The 24,667-nt window shown below is 42.5% G+C and overlaps 1 protein-coding gene across 4 annotated transcripts in view; it reads right to left on the bottom strand.

The window, feature by feature from the left end:
• PHRF1 (PHD and ring finger domains 1) overlaps positions 1–24,667 on the bottom strand; it is a 29,757-nt gene extending 5,090 nt beyond the window's left edge. For 2 of the 4 annotated variants that reach the window (XM_030485354.1, XM_030485355.2), the window contains exons 1-14: positions 24,508–24,667; positions 18,090–18,204; positions 17,634–17,756; positions 15,906–16,144; positions 14,872–14,955; positions 13,760–13,881; positions 10,585–10,682; positions 9,904–10,076; positions 8,163–8,457; positions 7,660–7,799; positions 6,652–6,839; positions 5,815–5,934; positions 3,749–3,903; positions 77–2,890 (exon numbers count right to left, since the gene is read on the bottom strand). In XM_030485354.1, coding sequence (XP_030341214.1) covers positions 77–2,890; positions 3,749–3,903; positions 5,815–5,934; positions 6,652–6,839; positions 7,660–7,799; positions 8,163–8,457; positions 9,904–10,076; positions 10,585–10,682; positions 13,760–13,881; positions 14,872–14,955; positions 15,906–16,144; positions 17,634–17,756; positions 18,090–18,204; positions 24,508–24,612 — 4,771 coding nt within the window. In that variant the 5' untranslated portion in view covers positions 24,613–24,667. Of the gene's footprint in view, positions 1–76; positions 2,891–3,748; positions 3,904–5,814; positions 5,935–6,651; positions 6,840–7,659; positions 7,800–8,162; positions 8,458–9,903; positions 10,077–10,584; positions 10,683–10,840; positions 13,735–13,759; positions 13,882–14,871; positions 14,956–15,905; positions 16,145–17,633; positions 17,757–18,089; positions 18,205–24,319; positions 24,452–24,507 lie in introns of those variants that run through there. The other 2 variants (XM_030485356.1, XM_030485357.1) reach the window with 2 other exon arrangements.

Genomic DNA, 24,667 nt, shown 5'->3' with positions numbered 1-24,667 from the left:
TTTAGCTAGGCACTGAAACCCTAAGCCATATACAGCCTGATTCAACTGCTGTTTGTTTTCCAAATGAGAGACTTACTTGGAGCTTTTCCAGCAGACAATGTGCCGCTTTCTTCCTCTTGAAGATTCCAGGTAACTCTTTTCACTGGTGCTTTTGATTTCAATGCAGGACCCTGAGGTACCACCTCCAGTTCAGGCTTACTGAAATTACCAGTTTTCTCATTTGACACAAGGCACTCATCTTTAAGCTCCCTCACACAATCTGTTATTTTGCTTTTGGATGGGCTTTGAATTGGTGCAGCCTCAGTTGGAGCATGTATGATAACTTCCTTCTTTGGGGGTGGTTCCATCAGAGATGGACATAATGCAGTATTTTCTATTTTAACTGTAATCTCAAGGTTTGTATTGTTACAGCTACCAAGCACTGCTGGATCACTGCTCATTAATTCTGCTTCAGCAAAAGAATCCACATTGCCAATTGGAACACAAATGTCTGTGATCTCTGGCACAGGGAATGCAGTTTCATTGGTCACTTCCTTACAGATGGGCTCTACCTTTATAATTTCTTGGACCTCTCTCAGTTGAACTGGGGTCTCAGCTTGTACTTCCTCAAGTTTGACATTTGGTTGGATGGTTATGGAAAGCTCTTCCAGTACTAGCTCCTCCTTTGGCTCTTGTTTGAAGGAATGGGGTTGCTCCAGACATCTGGACACATTTTCAACTGGAGGCTTTTGATCCTTTTCTGGTGGAGGAGGAAGTGATGTCTCTTTTGATTTGTGTTTTCTTTCTTTGGAACGTGACCTTGATCGTGGTCTTTTTTCCTTTGATTTGCTGCTTTTGTGCTCCCGAGATCGAGATGTAGACCGAGACCGAGACCTCCATTTTCTCCTCTCCCGAGACCTGGATCTTGATCTCTTTCTGTCCCTTGACCTCAAGCCGCTGTCTTTATCATACCTCTCATAGCTTTTGTCTCTTTTGTGTTTCCGCCTTTTAGTCCTCTCGATGCTGTTCGATCGGGAACGTTCCCTCCGTCTTGATCTTGATCGAGACTGTCTTTTCTTTTTCCTATTTTCATGAAACTCAGAAGTACTTCCAGGACTACCTGAACGTGACCTAGATTTCCTTCTCTCCCTAGACCAAGAAGTTTTTGCCTTTTTATCCTTGGTTTTATCCTTCATTTTCTTTTTCTTAGATCGTTCGTGACTGCTAGAACGGTCAGTAGACGACCTCCTGCTCTTGGGTTTTGGCGTTTGTGTTTTGCTACGCTCTTCTCCACCCGACCAAGAGGCAGATCTGGAGCTTCGGTCCCTCGAGTGTGCCCTATCCCTAGACCCTGATCGGGATCTCCTATGCTCTTTGACAAGTGCCTTTTTCCTTTTTAACTTCTTCTTGCCTCGAGAGCTGGAATTTGAACAGGATCTGGAACGTGATCGTCTCTCTGTCTGTTCTACGTTTTGGACATTCTGGTGCCCATCATTCTTTGAGGGACTATCTGGTTCTACTTTCACATTAATATTAGGTCTAATCAATTCTTCAGCATTAAAGAACACATTAGGGCCGTCTCTCTTTTCCTCTTTGAAACACGCTGCATTAGAAATTTGCTTAACAGCAGATGAAGTGCAAGGACTGCTTAGAAAGTCGTCTTCATCCATATTGTCCCGCTCCTCTGTATCAGAGATCGGTTCTACAATCCTGCTTTCTACTGTCACGTCATCATGAGACTCTGTGTTACTAGATGGTACGTCAAAGTCAGCTCCAGATCCAAACACATTTTCTACCATGTAAGGGGTGAAACGACGGACAGTTTGAAACGTTTGAACTTTGGGATTTTCAATGGAAATAGTCCTGGTAATATTAGTTAGTGGAATCCCTGAGCCAAGCCTTTCAGGACTGCTGCTTGCTGAACTCGAGTCCGATCCTGTTGGCTCAAAGGGATCATATATCTCACTTTTGACCTGCTTTTTCTTAACTGAGAAAAGAGGCAAAGGACTCTCTTTCTGTTGCACTTTGTCATCCACAGGGCGGAAGGTGTTACAGAATCCTGGGTTAGAGAGTCTGCTGGGATGCCCTGCGTTTCCAGGAATATTGATTTTAAAACTCTCAAAAGAGCTTGGGCCTTTGCTCCTTGAAGTGCCTAGTAGCAATGAACTGCCATGCACACCTGTATTGGTAGAAAAAGACACCCCACTTGTACGTGTTTGTTGCTGGGATTCCTTGGCAGTTGACTTCTGACTTTCCACCTTGCCACCCTTTCCTGGCTGATTAGTGCTCTCTTTGCCAGTCAGCTGGGTTATACAGGAGCTGGGGATGTCACAGCTTTGGCTTCCTGCAGGTTCTGGCTCCACCTGCTTGCTGCTGGTTTCCTTTTTAATCTTTGGTATCCTGGGAAGCTCAAAGATGTCAATTCTCTTGGAAGGTGGTTTTAATGGCTGCCTCACAGTTACAGCTTTTGAGGCAGAATTCAAATTACAGCTCAGGGGCTTTGAAGATGACGAGTCAGTGGCTGCAAAGTTTTTAGAGTTTCCATTACATCTGGGCATTTCATCTAACCTGGAGCCATGCCTGCTCAGAGCAGCTACGTTCTGAGTCTGAACAGATCTGGGTGTCATTGAATATTCTGATTTTACAGTTGCCTTTTCTGATGTAGTCTGTGCTGGGTTTGCTGCAGGATCAATCCTGCTCAGTGAGGGTGAAGGTGATGAAAACAAGCTTGAGGAGGAGGAGGAGGAGGAGGAAGAGGAGGGTCTGATCTGAGTACTCAGCCCCAAAGAAACTGAAGGTCCAGGAGTGGAGCTGCTTGCTGTGGTCCCTGAGTGCACTGTACTTGGTTGGGCGTTATGTCCTGAACTATCCTCTGCTCTCGAGTCATTCGCTGATTTTCTATGAAGTGGAGCTATGGCATACAAGCAAATAATTAAGCTTTTCAGTATGTAACTGAACATTTTTCCCCCAACATTAAAAGAAATACTGAGCTAATTATTTTAAGTTCCACTTTAGTTTGCAGACATACCACACAGTAATAAGCCAGTCCAGTAGTTCTTTTGGTCAGATGCTCAAGGTTTAATGCCAGACAACTGCATCGTTGACGTAAATGCTAATGTTTAGGAAATAAATTACTCTGTTCTGTAGATATCACCAGATTTGTGTTTATTATCCTGTAGTTGCTGATTGATAAAAATGACCGTAAAAGAGGCTGCTACAGGTACTTATTTTAAGAATAAAGCTCTAAGTTTCAATTTGAAGAGATTCTTTCCAAATAACACCATGCCAAGGGAAGCTTGGAAGCTGAAGATACTAGCTCATATTCTAGAGCTCTACTTTTGCAAAGAAACTTCTTGCCAAGGTCCTCATGACTGTTCTTCAAACCAAAGTACAGTTCACTGGCATGGCAGCAATGCATGACAAACACCATAAAAATTGGGTACTAAGATATCTCTCTTCTATCCAGTCCTCTGTTTTTTATAACAAAGCACAAAACTACAGTGTAATACTTTCGAAAGAAGAAAACTATCTATTAAAACTAAAATCATCCAGTAACATCTCAGCTCTGCACTTAAAACAGGGACAAGTAACACTATTTCAGAGCATATCTTAGAATCTTATTAGCTGGATTACAGGTGGCGACTACTGAATTTATCCTACATATTCAAATAAGAGCATCCCTATGTTTGAAACTATGCAGCCTGTAGGACCAGGGCAGACATGGATGAAACAGAGAGGCCAACTGCACTGTGAAGTGCCAAACCCTTACCTGCCTTCTTCGCCGTCAGCGAACCATCTCTGTTGATGACCACATCCGAACTACTCATCATGAGAAAGCTCTGTCCAGACAGGATACTTCCCAACAGATCAGGTACAGGGGCAGCTTCTGCTTCTTGTTCAGGACTCGCAGCAGGGACACTGCTTCTGCATGTTTCAGAGGGGTTATATTTCCTTTACTCTTACAGCACTTGTTCTATACACACACATTACATTAAAAAGAAACCAAAACCAAGGGCACAAACAGAGGTCAGTCAGGGAAGTTCACTTCTTTTTTTGGCTTCACTGGAGTCATTCAGCCCGCATCTCCCTCTGACAAACAGCAGGTGAGGGTTTTACTGACTTCCCACAAGAACACCACAAGATAGGAAATCTTGTAACCATACCAGAAACCTTTGGTAAGCAAATGCTTTTGATCTTAAGTAAAGAGTGGTGCTGATGGTGTTGTGTATCAAGGTTAACTTTCCAGTGCATTTAAGATGCATTTTTGAAGTGTAAACCGTTGTTCATCACTTCAGAGATATTTCTCTCCCAGCTGTCTCTCCTCCCCCCACCAAATCACAGTCTCAAGTGTCCTCCTCAGGCTTATGCCACTATCTAAAAACAACTGATGCAGCTCAAACCAGTGTTTAGCATCAGTCAGAATACACACAGGTGCCTACTAGTAGGACAGCTAAGAGCATGGCATAGGAGGAATTCACTGAAAAACAACAGCAATGCTCCCACACACAGGACAACACAAACACTCCCCTACCCATTACTCAGTCTTATGAAAGTGGTTTAACTCTAAATTTGCTGTTCTTGAAATACAGACTGAAAAGGTTGCAGTGTTTTTGGTGTTGGGATGTGGCTTTTTTGGGTTTTTGGGGTTTTTTTGTTGGTTTTTTTTTTTTTTTTTTTTTTTTGGTGGGAGTTTGGGGGTTGTTTTGTTTGGGGTTAAAAAAAAAAAAAAGGAAAAAAAAAAGGAAAAAAAAAAAGAGAGAAACCCAAAACTTCAACAGGGACCAACAGACCCAGCTCTCTGAGGGAGCTACATTTCATTTCTGTATGACAACAAAGCCAAATTTCCAAACAATGTACACCAAAAACCTGTCATAAGATACAACAGTAAGGCAAATGGGAATGCTAAAAGAATCGGCTGCCCAGGCCAGACCAGGAAACTCACTGTAAACCAGGCAAATCAAGCCTCTAGAAAAGCTGCATTTCAGCTAAAGAGTTCTACCTTCTAAACAATGTACTCCTCAAATTACACTATCTTAATCCTGAGAAACCAACCTTCACCATAAGTCAGATGCATTAGAGAGCAGCCATATAAACCTCTCACATTTTTAATCATTTAAGCTGAACTCTCCCTATTTCACATAGTGTTCAGCTCCCCCCAGCCTTGCAGTTCTCCGGTTCGGTTGGTACCTGCCCCACTCATTTTCCCCATCCCTTTTCTTCCCATCATGCTCCTGCTCTCTGTGTCCTCCCCCTCTGCGCTATGTCCTTCACTCCATTCCTGAAAACCCACTGTGCCTGCCAGTGGGAGGCACCCAGCAACGCTCCCTTGCCAGCACAGCAAAGCAACTGTTAAATTGCAGGATCAAACAAATTGTTTCTCACAATTTTCTCAGCTCCAACAAATGGCAGAGGAATTGGCTGAGGTGGGTATATCCTACATCTCCTCCTCTGAATGTGTGATTAGATTTGCAGCCTTCTTAAACAAGCAAGAGGGGTTTTAAAGGTTAATGAGACTGAGATTTAAAACATACTAATGGGATTACTAAACAATCCCAAAACAGAAAGCAAGAAAAGTCAGGTTAAGGTAGAAATACCAATTTAAAATTACAATACAATAGTTAGAGCTATTATGAAAGACCAAGCATGCATCCTTCAACATAAAAAAAAAATAGCTGTGGTTATTTATCTATGCATGTGCACGCACACGTGCACACACTCTTTTCAAAATACTCAAGGTAAGAAAAGAGTTAAAAAGGATGATCAACCAGTCTGCTCTTTTGTTAGGGTCATTAGATAATTAAGGAAAATAAAATAAATAACTTGATGGATTTTTACCTGGGAAGTCCCACAGAAATAGGTCTAGCTACAGGACGGTGAGACCTCAGTGCTGACTGGGAGAGAACTCTCCTTTTGGAACTCACTGGTGAATCTGGATTTGCTGGAACCTCTTCATTACTGTGGGTAAAACACATACGCACACAAACCCTGAAATTGTCTGAATGTTTTTGATGTCAAATGGATGAAGTAGATAATGCCACTACTTCAGATATGAAGTCAGAGATGGTCGTTTATTATTATTACAAAATATTTGTGCAATATACTTATTTTCTGTGGAAAACTAAATTTCACCAACAATAATTTCAGATGCCTGTGCACCCCCCCTCCACCACCACCACCCCCAAAACTCAAAGCTTAAGACTGACACAAACTATGATATAGTAAGATTCCTCCTAAATTGAAAGCATCTGGAAAAGTGAAGATGAGAAAAAGAGAAACGTGGAAGATTCCATAGGTCCATTTAATTCTATGTGAAGTCACTTTTTATTGTGTACCAAACACACTAGCTATGTTCACTTAAAATAAATAAATAGAAACTGACTGATTAGGATCTGACTCCTTCAAATTCTAGCTTTTGAATAACCCCACAGATCTTGTTAAAGGTTTTCAAGAGGATTATTATTTCAGCAAACCTCTTTAAAGAAAGCTGATTCTTTAAAAGCTCAGCAAATCAGCCAAGAAGGAAAGAAAAGAACGGGCCAACGTGTTGCTAGGAGCTGTGTATCCAAAGCTGTCTTCAGATGCAAGATCTACACTCTGCAGAAAATCATGTGTACAAACAACCCAACACTTGTGAAATATTCGGTCCCCAATCATAATCCAGAGGTATCTTACCTTTCATAAGGATCCAGCTCATACGGATCTCCAAACACAGAGAGAGAAGCTGCACCGATATCTGCTCTCATCAGGCCAAGTGAGGGCTCCGTTGGTTTGGACATGGAAGGAAGTGAGGCCCCACGCACAGGTTTGCTAAGACCAAGAGTTCTTGCAATACGGGAGCGAGTAGTAACCTCATTTTTCATCTGCACAGATAAAGAGATTGGGTTATTTGCATGTTAGGGCAGGTATATACCCTGGTATTAAAGCCCCAGATTCTTCACTTAAGGTACAGTCATCAGGTTACTACCACTGGTAGCAGCAGCAGTATGCATTTATTTTCTATATTTGTTTTAAAGCATTTATGAAACTTCTAACTGCGACACTTCAAACAGAGACTGCATGTCTCTGTTTAAGATTTAAGTGACTAGGTAAGTTTCTAAAAATGTTTGATAATGTAATTCAAAATTGTTAATTCCTTATTAAAGACTGGAGGGACAGTTCTGGCTGCAGGATATAAACACTAGTTAAGGTAGCTGAGGACAAAAGTGAAGCTGATGCAGAGCATTCAGTATAGTTCATGTGAGAACACTATCCACAACTGAAAGAGATTTTGAGAGCCCTTATGGTTAATTACCTGGGTTTGCAACAACACAAACATCCACAGCCTATTAAAAAGAATAGGTGGTGGCAATTTTAACTTAGCTTGCACCAGTACCAAGTAAACACTACAGCTGAATGGCAAGGCATAACACAAAGCCTGCAGGACATGCTTTACAGTGCGATTCCTGCAGTTCAGGTAACAGGATTTGTCAGCAAACTCAGCAGGCCTGCCTGGAAGTTGCAATTCATTTCCATGTACAGCATCTTTCTGAAGTATGCCGGACACGTCCTGCACATACTCCCCACCAGAAATAAGTTAGCAACTATCATTACAAGACAATTATTTTTTCCACTGAATCCCACATTATAGTGCTTTTATAGATAGCTGAAAAATGGCAGATACTGACACTGGCAGAAACTCACACGTGATCTTACTCTCATCTTTTTCCCCCTTCTCTTCTTTATCAGACTCTTGCGTCTCTTCAGCTGTGTCCCTGAACTCTTCTTCCCAGCAGAAGATTTTGTCTGAGTTCTTTTTTTGCCTCTTACTTTCTTCCTCCTACCTGATGGGACAAAAGACAACCAAGTATCTGGCTAAGTGCTGGCACTGAATTTTACCCTGTATTCCTCTTTTCACCTTCCCATGGCACACAAAGCAGCTCAAAGAGTCCTACATTGTGCTGCAACAGTATAAAACAGGAGACCAGAAAAACTGAACTCATTAGGATTTATGTAAAAGCAACCATCAAGATACTTCTGGGAAGAGGTGGGATGGGGAAAGAAGAAAATACATGTGGTATACTTCTGTAGCTGCAAAGGTGTGGCAGCATACAGCTGATCTACAGTATTTTGTATGATTCGGGCTCATCTACCCAAAGCTTTTATTCTTGCAGATGGGAACCACAGAAGGTGCCCAATGCCCTTACCTGCTTTTCTTTTCTGCCTAGTAGGAGCCAGTGCAGAAGCTGGCGTAGGATCCAGTGCAGGGGCCAGTGTAGAATCTGGAGCAGTGGTTGGTGTAGGATCCGGTGCAGGGTCCAGTGTAGGATCTGGTGCAGGAGCTGGTGCAGGGGCCGGTGTAGGAGCCCGTGCAGGGACTGGTGTAGGAGCCGGTGCAGGGAGCGGTGTTACAGGACGCTCGTAGATGGCTGTGTTTATGCCTGAAATAACTGCCTCAATTGTTTCATCCAGAAGAGAGGGCATGAGGTACGCTGGCACGTGCTGCATGGGGGATTAGAAGTTACACGATAAAGGTATCTAAAGGTCAGCAACAAGTTAGTCATAAATGCATTTGATGGAAAAAAAAAAAAAAGAAAAAAAAAAGGATTTGAGATTCAAATGAGAAGCACGTGTGTCACCAAGCTGCCAGTTAAGCAATTATGTCACCTTTCTCACCTATTGACTATCATATTACGGAGAACATGGGCTCAGATTTAAACAGGGGCAGTTTAGGTTAGATACAAGAAAGAAATTCTTGAGAGAATTTCGTGAGAGTGGTGAGGCACTGGAACCACCCAAGCAAGTTGTGACTGCCCCGTCCCTGGCAGTGTTCAAGGCCAGGTTGGACAGAGCCTTGAGCAACCTGGTCTAGTGGGAGGCATCCCTGTCCATGGCAGGGGAGTTGGAACTAGATGATCTTAAGGTCCTTTCCAACCCTAGCCATTCTAGGATTCTGTGACTTTTCCTAGAAGGAATTTTCTAGAATTTTCCTTATTTTAAGTCAGATCCTACTCTTCCTTTCAAAAGTCGTAGAATTCTACGTTTCTACCAAATTCAACAGCAGCATGAATGAAGAACCAATTAACATATTACTAGTCACATGAAGGTTATTTATAGGCTCTGCTTCCACACTAAATTACCATGTGCTCCTGTGCAATTCAAAGCCTTTTATATTTATGCAAGCGATGGGTAGAGTGCTTTGGCTAAAGACAGAGGGCAAAGCAGGCTGGAGATCCCAAAGTTTGAAAGTTCTCAGTTTGTAGCACACTAGTTACCTAAAGGACTGTAATTATCCCAGCCAACAGAAACATCCAGAAACAGCTACAGAAATTTTCAGTGAATAGTTCAATGAGTAAAGGATTTGAGGGACCTTGCGTATTTGGGATACTTTCTTGCACAGATTCTCTGGAGCCTATTAATGTGGTTGAACTCACACTGCGACACCACTGAGGACACTAGCATCTGGGCTTTTTCTCTTCAGTAACAGGCTGATTTTCGCAAACATAAAAAACCCTTAAAAATACTGACTTTTTTTCTTCAGTTTGGCTGGTGATGACCAACAGGTTCTACCGCTATGGGAAAGGGGGTAAGACAACAAACAAGCCAATACACAGAAGTCAAATAAACATGCCCTGTCTCCACAAAAAAGCATGTTAAAAAAAACCAGAAGTGGTGCACAAACTGTGCGTTTACAGCCACTGGGAATAAAAATACAATTTTGCTCATACCCGAGGTGATAAAAATGCAGATTAAGAGGAAGCTACTGCAGATTTCAAGATAAAGAGTTTTGGTCATGTGCTGCACTCAAATTGCACATGTTCCACATTTCAGTTTAAAAGAACTCCACAACTGCTAACCATTGTGCTTTTTTTAGACAGTCAATGCAGAGAGCTGAGCTACTTAAGAGGGGACTTATTTCAATTCTCCCACAAGGCTCTTCCAGAATACCTGAATTTGTTGGGCTGTTGTTATGCGGTTTCTGTTCACTGTTGCCCTAACTCGTTCGCTTTGCCGAGTTCTGGCGATAGCTCGGGTTCGGGCGTGAGGGCGCAGCCTGCTGGTGGTAGGAGTAACATCAGCCATGATGGCAGCAACCTCTTCATCACTGACATGATCTGTGTCTTGAAAGAAAAGATGCCTAGGTCACTTGTCTTTCACGAATTGAGCAGTATTCCTTTTCTTAAACCAATCACCTCCAAAGGCAGACATTATCCTTTCGAAAGGAAATGAGCACAGACACCGCTGCTTAAGACTGTTGCAGAGAGAGAAAGACAATTTTCTAGGTGACAGAAATTGCTGCTACCTTGGCAATCTCAGGTGAGGATACTAACAAGGCCTTTCCAATGTAATACAATGCAGTTGCACTAAGGAGCTGGGCTTGCCTCATGAAGGTTAAAGAATGCATAAACTTCACAGGTTGTAACTGCAGATGAAAATTTCAATAAACAAAGATCCTCTTATCAGTCAAGAGTTCAAGTCAACTTTTGAACCTAAAGAGAATATCTATCAAAACAATTATTTAAAATAGATAAAAACACGGGCTAACAGCCCTTCAAAACAGCACATGCTTCACATCATCTAACTCAGGAGAAAAATATTTACTTTGACTGGATACCACAAAACTCTTACCTGCAGCAGCACTGACACCCATGGGGGCACAGGCTGGACAGAACCATTCATCTACAGGAATTTCACTCAGAGGTGGATTAAGGCATTCCATGTGATACCTCAAAGGGAGGGAAAAAAAAAAAAAAAGTAAAATAAAAATCAGAGAATGTGCTCCTTTCCAAGGGAAGAGAGCCTTTTACTTCTATCCACACACTGCATAAGGCAGCCATATTTTCTGAAGTTTGAAACTATGGTCTACACATCTGCTTCTACCAACCTCCAGAGAAACGATGCTACCCGACAGTTATATAAAGATCTTCAATTCTGGGTGATATTTTGATCAATAAAGCTCAGAAAAGTGAGCACATTCCCCCTCGCTGTTTGGTGTATCGCTTGCCATTTGAACCCAAACTGCAAGAAACGTGCAGAGACAAAACTGACGGTGACAAAGAGAAAGGAGAGATGTATTGAGGTGTTGGGGAGACAGGAAATCAGGAAACAACATCAGTTCCTGCAAACCAACATAGTATTAGCCTTACTGGTACTTATGAACATTTTATTTTGCATGACTAGACATAGGTCAAGTGGAAAGCCTTATTACGCTGAATAAATGCACTGCATCCCACACACACCTGGCATAATGAAGACAACTGGCAATAAGGATGTCTGCGTAACTGCACAAGCCAAGTTGTAGAGCTTTAGTCAGACACTGGCCTCATACAGCTGCTTGCAGAACTGAAGACTAACCACACTGACTTCCAAATACCACCTGAGGTATGTGCTTGTCCTTACCAAATCTCAAATGGAAAGAAGAGGGTATGATGATCCCTGAGGCAGGCCTTTTGAAATGTTTTCTACACAAAAAGCTAAACAGGTAGACTAACAGTCTCACCAACCACTTACAGAGAAGCTACCCAGGAAAGCCTCTCAACATTACCCAACTTCAGCTCTGTAATTTGTTTTCAGCAATTAAAGCCCAGCCAAAGCAATATCTATTAGTAGCACAGAAGTTTTAAAGCAACTCATGTTCCTGCTAAAAAGAATTAAAACAGATTCTCCAAGTAAATGAGATGAAAACCAAGTGCTCAGACCAACTTCCCAAGGCAAGGAACACAGGGAGATCACAGCCTTAAGTAAGAGTTTCAGCTTCAAATTAGCAACTTTTTCTGTGACCAACTTTGTTCTTTTTCTAAAAAGCAAAACCCTACTGTTATTTCTGATGTAGTACAGTATTTAACATTGATGTAAGTAAAGGAAAAAGAGTAAAGCTCTCTGTTTCACTTTCACATGCCAAAATCCACTGTCTGATAACACATCTCAGTGCTGGCTACAGAGAAAAGAAAGGGAAGGAACATCCGACACTAATACAATTTTATAGCAATACAAAGAAATAAAACCCACACAGAGACTACAGCTGTTAACCTACTTTCCACCCATCACCCCAACTTCAGATTGTCTTTCAAACCTGTTCCCAACCATGTTGTGATAAACTCAATTTGCAGCTTAACTGCCAAAACCACCAATATTATGTTTATAATAAAATATATTAATTGTCAATATAAAAAAAAGGAGTATCATGTTCTTCTTGCATGAAAGAATACGCACTGGCAGATTAGATTTTACATTCTTTCAGAGACTTGAGATGAAGTTGAAAAATTATGTTAGCAATAAGTCATGACTTTAAAATTAGGCTAACAAAGTATTTTCCTTCTCTGGAAAAAGAGAGCTTATTCTCCAACTGCCAGCTACCAGGAATGAGATCCTTTCTCCAAAGTACTATTCTGACAAGGAATATCGTTAGATTCAGGCCAAAGTCATAACATAGGTAATTGTAGCAAGAACTTAATCAGGCACTTTTCAAATGACCTCTGGGAGTTCTGGTGTCATGTTATGACCCAATTGACAAGCAAAGACTTTCAGCCCTAAAACTTTGGACACTGGAGAACCTATCGCAACAGCTATCTAGAGTTCCCTGGACGCTCATTCCGTCAGGTTCATTTACTTGCACTCTTGCACCCACCTGCTCAGAAGTGCAAAGACTGTGTGACTAAGTGGTCTGGCCAGGACTATTTGTGGGGGTAAGAGACACTGGCCATCAAGTCCTCAAGACATCTCTTGGCTCTGTGACTGGCAATGAAGACCAACTGATTTCGAACTTTTCCTGTACCTTTAAGTTATGAACAGATGCTTCCGGGGGGGGAACAGGGGAACTACTGTATCTGTAGCAATACCCTAGGTTCAGATAACGCTTATGAAAGTCCAGAAAGACCTGAAATACATGACTTCAGGTAACACCTGTGAAACACTGGTTTTGGTTAAGTATTTTAAACTCTGTGTTCTGATGACATGCCTAACAATTTTAGCATTCCTGATTTTGCCTCTTCTCCCGAAGATGAATCAGAGTATATGGACTCTAAAGAATATAAAGACAAAACTAGACTTACCAGATCTCCAGTTACTTTGCTAGCAGTATTTTTTGAAAGATTACTTTATGTATTCATTGCAAGCAAGCATCTCTCTTTGTTCAATGGGTAACTTTTGACATCACGAAACTGACAATGCTGCAAGACTGATTAAACAGTTTAAGACCTTTAAATTCTAGCAGAAGACTGTAGGCCTGAAGTTGCATTCAAGTATCTTGATGCTTCTACTTAAATATTTATTTTACTTACCTAGGAGGGGAAAAAAACATGTTTGGCAGTGACAGAAGTAAGCAAGAGTAAGGACATCATTTAATAACTGTGGCTATAAAGACCTCCAAATTTCATGACGCTGTGAATCTTAAGCACTTCTCCTGCACAGCCCTAGTGCCCAGTCAGCTGGGATAAGTCATGCACCCTTTCAAAAAGACATAAAGGATACATGTTTTTTACCCTGTATGCACCCAGATTTTTGTGTTCATCCATGCAGTATCTTCATCACTTGAAGGTATGGTCACCTGTGTCAGTGGCCTGCAGCACCGATGTGTGCAGGACTCTCCACACACGTGCTGCTAGATGACCAGAAAAGGATCCATCAAATCATGCGGATGTTTGCACTGTAAGCATATGGATACAAGTCTGGCCACGTGATGAGCTTGAAGAAAGCAGCAAGGGACAGCCTACAGCTCAGATAGTGCCTGTGGACCAAACACCGGCCAGCCCTGCAGTGCCATCTGCAATCATGCAGGTGCTACATTCGTTTCAACCTTTCTTACCCTGCATCACAGCCATCACACAGCAGCAGGCGATCTTCACGGTCACTTCTGCCACACACCTCACAGAAGGTTGGGTCATCCTCTCCATAATTACCCTGAAAAATCGTGTTCTCAACAGGAATCTAAATAAAGGAAGGATTCACATTTTATGAGGAATGTGGCACTTTTTAAAACACATTGTCACATTAACAGTACCTGCAACAAAATCTGAAAGTGAATGAACCAAAATGGCTGTTACGTACTAGAACCTTCACTTAGTTCATTCAACCCATGTAGGACATGATCAAATGCCTGAAAACATCTACCTGAACTTGTTTACTGTCAGACACCTACAACTACAGAAAACTGCATTTCAAGAACAGGCAAAACCAAAGTTCCTGATAACATCAAAAGTAGTCAAACAAACTAAAAACAAGACAAAACAAGAGAGCAAGCTTAGCTTTTTTCCTCTCTAAACATATGATTTAAATGTTAATTTGCATCTCTCTTAAAACACAAACACTTAATAATAAACCGTCAGTTTATGAAAACAGAGCAACAAACTCATAAATGTCCCCTGAAAACCAACATGTTTCTGATACTAATAAAGAGCAATAACAACTCTTCAATGTTCATTCGTGAGAGACTAATAGACACATTCAATCTGTGCCTTTAAGAGCTCTACTATTGCCTTCTGTCTGTCCCCTTACAAGCCCAAATGATACACAGTAGAGCTGGCAGCAACACATAAGAAAGAGAAAATGCATAACCTAAATTATTCCTATTCATATTACAGCAGCACTTGCAGTATGGAGGGCATTTTTCCCACAGACAGGCTTATCAATGCATAACAGCTTAAAGTCAAATGTCCATTATGCAAAAGAGGCAGGTATGAAAACCACCCTTTCTGCCATCAGACATGATGCCACACTTCCATCCACACACAGTACTGCAGGAAATGTGGCTAGGGAAGAAGAAAAATCGTAACAGCTCCTTAAAGGGCAATCTCAAAATAGGAAACAAATAAAATACATCCAGATATCAAACATCAGATAAACATGTTAGAAGTGTAAACGTTTAAGTAGGTATTTGATAGCAATTGACCCTGTTGTTTGCTACAGCAGAAAGCTTACCTTTCTTAAGATTTCACCACCAAAATGTGCCCGAATGTTAATGTTCATAAAGAGGATTCGATCCACCGGACAGGAGTTTGCATTCTAGAAAGATAAAAAAAAAAAATTTTAAAAATCCCTATACAGTTAATAAGCACATCTCTTGATTCAATTTTTAAAAAGGACATCTTCAATTATTAATGCAATAAACATTAATGTAGTCGTCATTTTAACAGCCACGGGCTTGACATTTTAAGTACTTAAATCCAACTTATCTGGTTTACAACCAACCCATTGCATCAGAGAAAACATGCATTTTCAGAAAAGCATTTATAATACCGAAGTCATTTAATTATTATTCAATTGCCAAAGTAACATTGAAGTTCTTCCAAACATTGCCTAGAAATACTGCTCATGTATTAGGGCATTTTCTTTCTTTTGGACGAATGAGCAAGTGGGAATGGCTTACAAATATGTTCATTAAGAGTGATTTATTTGTTTATTTAATTAATTACCACTGGTACTGCTGTGTGCACAGTAAGTTTTGTTGTAATCTCACCCTGGTTTATGATTATGGGAATTACACCATTAGGTTGCAAGGAATTCTAGCTGAAAACTGAACTCCGAGCAAACCGCTGATTTAGTATTCTCTTAGATCTCTTCTACGTTTAAATATTCACTGTCGCAACAGACCTGCCCATCCAACAGTCACAACATAAAATTCAACAAGTGATATACAGAGAAATACACAGAAAACCAGTGTTACTGATGTCTTGACTTGAAAAAATAACTTTAGATGGCCTAGAAACACACTTGTTTATGACATTACAGCTTTCAGAGAACCCAACAGATCAGTATGATACAAAACAGATCGATACTTAACAAACATGAAACCTGCCAAATGGAGCAGTAACCCAAGTCTGTGTAAAAAAGCGTAAGGAAGCAAATATAAATATCACAGTGTTTTGTTCTCGTTGCAGCAAAACAGCATGATCAGAGGGGAAAGAGCAGAGCACACCAGAAGGCCACAGGACATCAGGGACAAAAGAGCTCACCTTAGACCACTCCACAATACAGTCCAAGCAGAAGTAATGGGAACAGTTTTCAGGAGTCCCAACAACCTGATCCCTAAATGTGTTGAGGCAAATGGGGCAGTGTTCACCATCCTCATCAGAGGAAACGCTCGCTCCGTTTACGCGTGGCTCTACTTTCAGAGAATCGGCCGTTCCTCCCCCACTGGCCTCAGCTTCTTCCTCCTCTTCCTCTTCACCATCATCATCATCATCTTCACAATCTTAAAAAGTTAGAGATGAGAAACAGCTCTCATTGCTGCAGGGCTTCAGCAGCGAGGGCAGAAAGGGTGGGCAGGTACCAGTTCACAGAAAATTCCAAGTAAGTTTATTTTATAGGGCTGCAAGGGCAAAGCACAGCTTCCCAAGTTTAAGGCAATAATGTTTGCTGTTTTCTTTTTTCCTAAATCCCTTCACTAAAAAGCAATGGATTACTCTGGTGAAAAATAAAGCCCGATAACGTGACTAGTCTTGCAAGAGATTAGAAGGACAGACAGCAGAAAAACAACAGATTATCAAAACAACAGGAGAGTAGGATATGTCAGGCTACCACTAAACACTAAAGTTAAAAAATAAAGTTATAAAGTTATCATATATCCAATTTTATTTTTTTTTAATGCACTCCAGAGGACAAGAAGCAGCAATACACTCATCTGCAGAAAAACAGATTCAAGATTTCACCAGTAAATCATGATTTTAAGAATCAAGAGATCTGGGGGCCTAGCTGGAGACTGCTTGAAGAACCTTGGGTTTGAATACAGTTAATTTTAAACACTCAGCACACATTGTTGAAAGGTGTTAATACTTCCCGTGCAAAATACAGAAATGCCTGTTAGTCTTTCCCTAAAACCTATGAATTAAGTTGATATTTTCAAGAAGCAATGAAAAGCTACCTAAAAAACACTCTCACTTTTTTTTTTGGGGGGGGTGGGGTGGGGGGAGGGGAGCACTCTTTTGTCTTTTTTGTCTTTTGTCTTTTCTATTGACTTCCCCTGTCTGGACATAGCAGAAAATACTCTAAATGAAGGATTAATAAAGCTTTTTGGCACCTGGCATCAAGTTTTTAGTCTGTGTTCAAATCAGTCTAACTAGTAACTTGGAAAGCTGTGCTCTTGCCTTCCCAACAAGCTTTAAGATATGATAAAAAGCTATTTTTGTCTATTCAAATAACAATCTGAGTGCAGCAGTTTCAGAAGTACATCATCTAGAAAGCACATTTTCAGTAAAACTAACAAATCCAAGTAACATCTACACTCCTTTTTCAAAGGAAAATTAGTCAAGTCTTCTTCCCTCCTCCCTAGGCTTAAAGCAACAATAATTTATTTCCAAAACTCCCCATCACAACATTCACTTTAAAGCCTCATGCCAAAGCAAACAAATGTGCTTTTCATAAGTGAAAAAATAGCATCAGCCATTGCTGCAATTCTGACTTTTTTTTTTTTCTTCTCATGCTGGGACAGAGTTCACTCCTACTGACTATAACTACATCACTTTGGCTAGCAGATAGTCTTCAAATATAAAAATGCTTTAAGAACTTAGAAATTGGGGAATATTACTTGTTTATTACTGCAGGATTTAGGCATCAGCCTGACACAGCAGCATCTGTGGATTTATATTTAATTGTTAATTTTTGGAGGAAAAGTTTTCACACCACTCTTCCTCCAATTATTAAAAAAAAAAAAAATGCCTGTTAATGTGAGTTAACAGGCCCACCTTCTAATTCTTCATCTTCACTTTCTTCCTTGTCCTCCTCTCCTCCTTCTTCCTCAGTGTCATCTTCCTCTTCCTCACTTCCAGTATCATCTTCTGAAACACCGCTATTTCCACCATTGCTTTCTTAAAAAGAAAAGAGAAGAAGAGAGGAAATACCTATTTGATGCAGACAGACAGACAGAACAGTGAAGGTCACACCAGAACTCCTGCTCAGGATGTTATACATGAAGTGAAACCCCAATTTTCTGAGTGGTATCAAAGCTGACTGTTCTGAGAAACTTGAGGGAAGCATGCCAGCAGTTTGAGATACAGAATTAAGGAAGCAAATCAAAACAACTCTCAGGGAAAAACAAATAAATGGTCACTAATATATCTTTACTTCTCTTTGAAGGTTAAACCAAATAGGTTCTCCAACCTAAAACTAGAAATGTGCACATGTAGAGAGGCTGCATTTACCTGTTTCACTGAGGAGCGCAAGACTCTGTCTTTTGCTCTTGCCTAGTGCAGCATTCTTGTTTATCAGTTCATCCTGGCTGTCATCATCCATGGCAGGACATTGGAAATTGGCTCTCTGCAAGAAGGCAGACTTCAGTGAGGCAGTGTACTACCTACACAAGCAGAGCAGGCATCACCCCGGCAAAGAGCACCCAATGCATCTGCAGAGTCATCAACGGTAGAAGGGACATTGCTCTACAGCAAAGGCTCCTCACACCACTAATCAGTTTTCCTAGGTTCAAGTCAGAGGTGGCTACCAGTGAGCAGTTATCATTACGTGAAGTTTCACACCGCTACTGAGCTAGATGAAACCAGCTGCTTATGAAACTCAGTTTAGGTACAAGATTCAGCTTTATCTTGGGCTCCTGGATGACGGAAAAAGTTACAAGCAGAACTCCGCACTGAAAATAGGAATAGAAAACCTGCAAACACCAAAACCATCTATCCTGTGGACTAGCAACAAAACACAGAACTGAGAGAGATCAGAGGCCCTAACAGGATGACAACATGGGTGTCAAATCAAAATACTCTGTCTTGCTCAATTAAAAAGAAACAAGAAGAACTGTGTTCAGCTCTGGGGCCCCCACTATGAGGAGGAGGTGGACCTGCCGGTGCATGTCCAGAGGAGGCCACGAAGATGCTCTGGGGGCTGACGCACCTCTCCTATGGCGACAGGCTGAAAGAGCTGCTGTTGTACAGCCTGGAGAAGCCTCCAGGAAGACCTTAGAGCATCCTTATAGCACCTAAAGGGGCCGACAAGAAAGCTGGAGAGGGACTTTTGACATGAGCCTATAGGGATAGGACAAGGAGGAATGGGTTTAAACTGACAGAGGGGAGATTTAGATTAGGGGAGATTTAGATTAGATATAAGGATATAATTATATACTTATATATTATAGGATATATTAGATACAAGTTCTTTACGGTGAAGGTGGTGAGACACTGGCACAGGTTGCCCAGAGAAGCTGTGGCTGCCCCATCCCTGGCAGTGTTGCAGGCCAGGTTGGACAGGGCTTTGAGCAACCTGCTCTAGTGGAAGGTGTCCCTTTTTAAAAGTGGCCTTTTTTAAAAGGGGCCTTTTCACAGCTCTGTCACAAAACAGAGAAGTCTCGGATCTCACAACCATCATCCCACAGAAAGGAGGAGACTTGATCTGGTGCGTATTAATGCAATCACATTAATTGCTGTGCATTAGCACAGACTGGCAATAAAACTGACAGATACTGAGAGATGCCTCATGATCTAAATTCATGATGACAATCAAACCAGGGCTTTTAATACATAACACTACAAAGCGTTAAGACAGACAGATCCCTGTAAGCTTCTATAAGCAAGTAATGGAAAAAATATAACTAGTTGACACTTATAAAGCTAGATATCATATCTCAATACAAGAAAAAACCCTGGATTCTCCAACAAGCACAGCACAGAAGTTTCAATCAGGTGCTCTTCTCCCCCCCTCCTTGCTCCACATTACACATCTTGCATATTAAGAGAAACTCTGGAACAAAATGTTATGTTTTATTCAAGTGCTCTTGATCTGTATCTTTACTTGCACACTCCCTTTTTGAGCCACGTAGCACAGCTGTGCACTTAAGAGCCTTAACAACGTAGACTTCGCTAAACCAGACTAGACTCCATTTGCAGTTTTCGGGGGAAAAAAATAAAAAGCTAAAAAGAAAAAAAGATCGAACTTCAATACAACCAACTTCTTGGTAAAGATTTCTTGCAACGTCAGTAAGAATCTTGCCTAAAAAGAGGTTTAAACTTTTAGCTGAATTTGTGGCTGTTAATACAAGTGTGTTCAAAAACAGTTATGCTGGCTGAAAACACGCAGACTCATCAAAAGCCAGGGACTCCATGACGTAACTTAAATACCTAAATAAATAAATAGGCAGAAACACTGTGAATTTTTCAAGTTTCAGCAATGCATACATATGAATTATTCAAACTGAAACTCGATTATATAACGGCTTCCAAAAAGCCAAGCACCACAGCAACGCAAAACTTGTGGTGATGTTACAGCCAGGATACGTAAGGGCAGAGTCTGTCAGCACCAGTCCCACAGCAGGGCAGTGGCAGGCATGTTTGTTATGTGTGTAGCAGGAATTTACATCATGTATTTAGATTCTATGCAGAACCTCTGCCTGTTTCACTTCCTCATTGGCATGTTGTGGGACCAGAGTGGGTTCCTGCTGACCCATCACTGCCTGAGCCACTGAGGACAACAAAGACCAACTCAAAGCCACTGTGGAGGTAAAACCGTGGATGAGCCTCCGCTTCACTACCACAATGACCTCCATTTCCCAGCTCCCTAGTTCTCCTTAAAGCAAAGCAATCACCACAGTGAGGAAAGGATCTTCTTGTTTTTAAAAGTGATTCCCACAAACTACAGTTCTGACCAACGTACGCTTAACTGCATTGCCAAACAGCATGCATTTCTTCACTGCATAAAACAACTACCCATGTTATTTTCACCCTGCTGCCCCATGGAAAGACATCCTTTAAGCACAGAGGCAAACAAATCAGCACTTGTGACTTGACAATCTAAACTGACATATTTATGCTGCAAATGCAAGCTTGTACTTTGCTCGGAGGCAAAACTCGGAGTTAAGGAAAATCTGGTATCGCAGCAAACAATCAAGTCTTCAAATCTTGTCAGTAAAGAAAATGTCTGGTTTGTGGATAGTTGGGAATAGACAAAGAGAAACCAAGAGAGACAAAGTGAATTTGAGATTTTAAGAACATCACAGATCTTACTTTACAAACAACCTTTCCCAAACTGGACAGCCGCTCTGAAAAAAACAAAACCACCCAGAAGGAAACCCAAGTTGACTATACACCTTAAATGAGAGTTTGTTCTCCTATTTTTTAAGAACAGTAAGGAGTATTTCCAAGTGTTTTTTTTTTTTTCTTATGGGAGACATATCAGACAAATTACCACTATGACACACATTCATGATATACTTCAGAGAGCTCACCCCCCTGTACAAAAGCCCAGCTTTCGATCCAGCACTTCCCACATCAGAATTCTTCCAACCCCCCCCAAAGCTAGAACCAGTAGATATAAAATATATAGGAAGCATTTATTATTATTATTATTATTATGTAAACCAAAAAGTTTGGTTAAGAAGGAGACTGTAGTCATTCCTCTGAGGCAAACCTTAACTGCATTTCTGTAACACAAAAGCCTAGACTGCCAAAAAGCAGCCGCTTATCCCTGAAGGCCATTCAACTGAGGCAATTACAGCTGCTTTCAGTTTTGGGGGTATCAAGGAAATGCCCTCACTGCTGTACCCAACCCCCTGCTGCTTGGTCACTTGGAAAATCCGAAGTGTGCAGTACTCTGCATACAGCCCTTCAGCAGCAGAGGCTCTCACATCCGCTGATCCTTTCATCTGAGAAGATCCCACTTTGTGTTAGGATGCGTCCACAGCAGGCAGCCCGCAAACAGATGCGGGATAACCTGGCCAGAGATCCCTTGCCTTTGGGCTCAAAAAAACTAATGCAAGACATCACCACTTACAGCAAAACCCATTTCAACTCCCTGGGCAGATGCATCATTCACACGTGTGCAGCCTGCACACAGAACATCCAGCGTTTGAATTACAGGTTGCATACTACATCTGCTAAAGGCAGACACTGTACTCCTCCTTAACATCCCCGTTTTCAGATCCTCATTTAGAAGAGCCTCACAATATTTTAATCAAACATTAAACTGCAAAACCCCGATGAGTGGATGGCAGGTGTTTGATCACTTTACATGCACCAGCTCTTTTCCCCAGCTCTAGGTTCCCTTCACAAAGGCAAAGCCTCGCTCAGGCCTGTGGCGTTCACACTGAGCTGTGTGCCTCCTGCAGCACAGGCTCTGCAGCCGTATACATCATAAACCTGGGCTTTGCTATTAAGACAAATTACATTTTTACATCAAGCTGCCTTAAGCCATTTTAATTGTACAATCAAATAGCAATTACAAATACTTTCTTCAAGCTGTATTAGCAACAGGGTTTTCTGCTGGCTTTAAGAATGAAGAAGATTGTTTCCTCTGGAACAACCATTTAGTAAACAAGCACTTCAGTAAACATTCAGTTTTCGAACTACAATCCTGACGCATACCACAAATCCGTATTTTAATGTACTTTGTGTCCCAGCTAGAAGGCAAGCGCAGGTTTCTAACCATAAGAGGAGCCATGGCCTGCAAAACACACTCGAGCTCTGTGTCACTGTGACACGAAGCCGACGGAGCCGCCTACAACAGCGAGCGACTCTTGCAGTCACGTGTGCCTCCCTTTCCAGCACCAACCCCTTTCCTCCATTTCCAACCTCTTACAGTAGTGTCTGGTTTTCAGAAACAGAAGAGCTGCTAGGCAAGACATTTACTTTAATCTGCCTGGGTAACGTTTAGGATTATACACAGGCGAAGAAACAAGCCAGATGGATTTTCTCACAGTGCAGTTTTGAATGCTGGTCTAATTTTGCGTGCAGTTACTGAGCAGTCATGTTACAAAGAGCAGTTATAACTAAATTTAAGTCTACTAAATATTCAGACACCTGAGCTTTCAAGGTCTTGTTGACACATCTGCTTTATTTGTTGGTTGGGGTTTTTTTTTTGTTTTGCCCCTCTGCAAAACCACTGTCACGCATCAGAAAGCATTTGGCTTTGTTTCCAGTTTCATAGGATATATTGAAAGAATGTTGTAAAAATCATGGTTGTACCTGGTTGGAAAACATCTGGATACGGTGTGACTAGTATCTGCCACCACCATGTTCCAAAGATAAAAGTAAGAGGAACCAGGCAAGGAAAGTATTCAAACTAACAAGTCTCCTACAGCTTAGAGCCACACACTGCCAACCTCTCATGCACAGGGAGCTTTAAAAAAGCCCTCTAAATCGAAATTTAGATCTGACCTTCCCCTGTTTAAGTTACAAAAAGATTAACTGTTAAAAACCACCATCAGAATTGCCCATGCAACAATTTAAATACTGGATGTACCTAAGAACCTAGCAGATAAGACACAGAAAATTAATCCTGGGGTGGATAATGAAGCGCTTATGTTTCCCCCATCCCGGTACTGCCCTAAAATTTAGCCACCCTAAATGCCAGGATCGAAACTGTCCATCAAAGCTTCCCCAGGAGCTGACACGCATTCCCCGCTCTTCGGGAGTGCATGGATGTTTGTAATGCAAACAAAGCACAGGCTTTGCAAAGGCACTTTTGAAGTGCAGCACTTTACCCCGAGAAGCAGCTGGGTGTTTTGTACCTCTGTATTCCAAGCAGCAGCCAAGCTCTATGCAGTTCCCAGCCTGCAATCCCCTGAAGCCACTGGCTCCGTTTCCACATGGAAACCAAACACTCTCCAGTGCTGCACATCCTTCTCTTTCTAAACAGGCTCCTTTTCTCAGGAAGAGCCACCCTTACTGGCGAGTTCTTTCTCAGCATTAGTCTTTCACACCATTCCCACCTTTAACTACAGCTTTCCCTGCTATTTATGGGCTGTGGGGAAAACTAAAACAAAACACTGCACTTTTACGTTTCGGGGGTTTTTTTGTGCATTCCCATCAACAAAAGGTCTCAAGACCTACTGCCCTTTAAGAAAGGGAATAACACAGCGAACACCTCTGCAACACACCAGCAATGCATCCACGCCACAACCAGCAGGAAGGACAGCAACCAAGCCTACAAAAGGCTCCACACCTGACTGTCACTGAACACGGGGCACGCAACGAACGGCGCCGGTTACAGAGTTTTAAAACCTGTCAGCAAGCACAAGTCCCTCTAGACAAAGTCTTTAAACCCAAACACGCTTTCAATAAATTAATCTGTGCTAAAAAACGCTCGCACAAACCCCTCATTTCTGCTCGCTACCCAAGGGCCCCGCTGACTTCCCTGGAGAAGGCTGAAACAGCTCACAACTTCTTCAGAGACACTCACGCGTGAAGCACGCACAGCGGCAGGGGTGCGGGAGGGCGCCGCAAACGCCCGGTTTTACGCAGTCAATGTCCGCAGCACCGCGGGGAGCTGCCGCGCCGCTCGGACCGCTCCCGGCGCGGGCGCTCCCCGCGCAGAGGCCGCCGCCGCCGCCTGCTCGGCCACTTCCCACCCTTGGGCCCGTTTCCGGGACGAGCGCGGCTGCGGCAGCAGCCAGCCCCGCGGGAGGCCGCGGCAGCCCCCCCGCGGCGGCGCCGCTCACCCGCACGCTCCGCCAGCGGCTTCTCGCAATCAGCCACCGCGCGAGCACCTCCGCAGGACCGAGCCAAACGCGCAGAACCCGCGCCGGGGCAGCCCCCTCGGGAGCCGGCGGCCCGCCGCGGCGGGGGACGGCGGCTCCGCGCAACCGCGGCCCGGCCCCGGCGCCCCACCCCCGGCCCCGGCACTCACACGAGGAGAAGGCTCCAGCGCTCGCGCCACCGGGCCGGGCCGCGTCACCACCGCCAGCTGCACGGCAGGAAGCCCCCTCGCCCCGGAAGGGTTGCGGGAACGCATCCGGGTCACGGCGGTACCGCCGCCGGCAGGAGCGGGACTGAACCACCGCGTGCGG

Source organism: Strigops habroptila, chromosome 4 (genome assembly GCF_004027225.2).
Source record: "Strigops habroptila isolate Jane chromosome 4, bStrHab1.2.pri, whole genome shotgun sequence".
Lineage (NCBI taxonomy): Eukaryota > Metazoa > Chordata > Aves > Psittaciformes > Psittacidae > Strigops > Strigops habroptila.
This window is presented reverse-complemented; position numbering and strand designations above follow the sequence as displayed.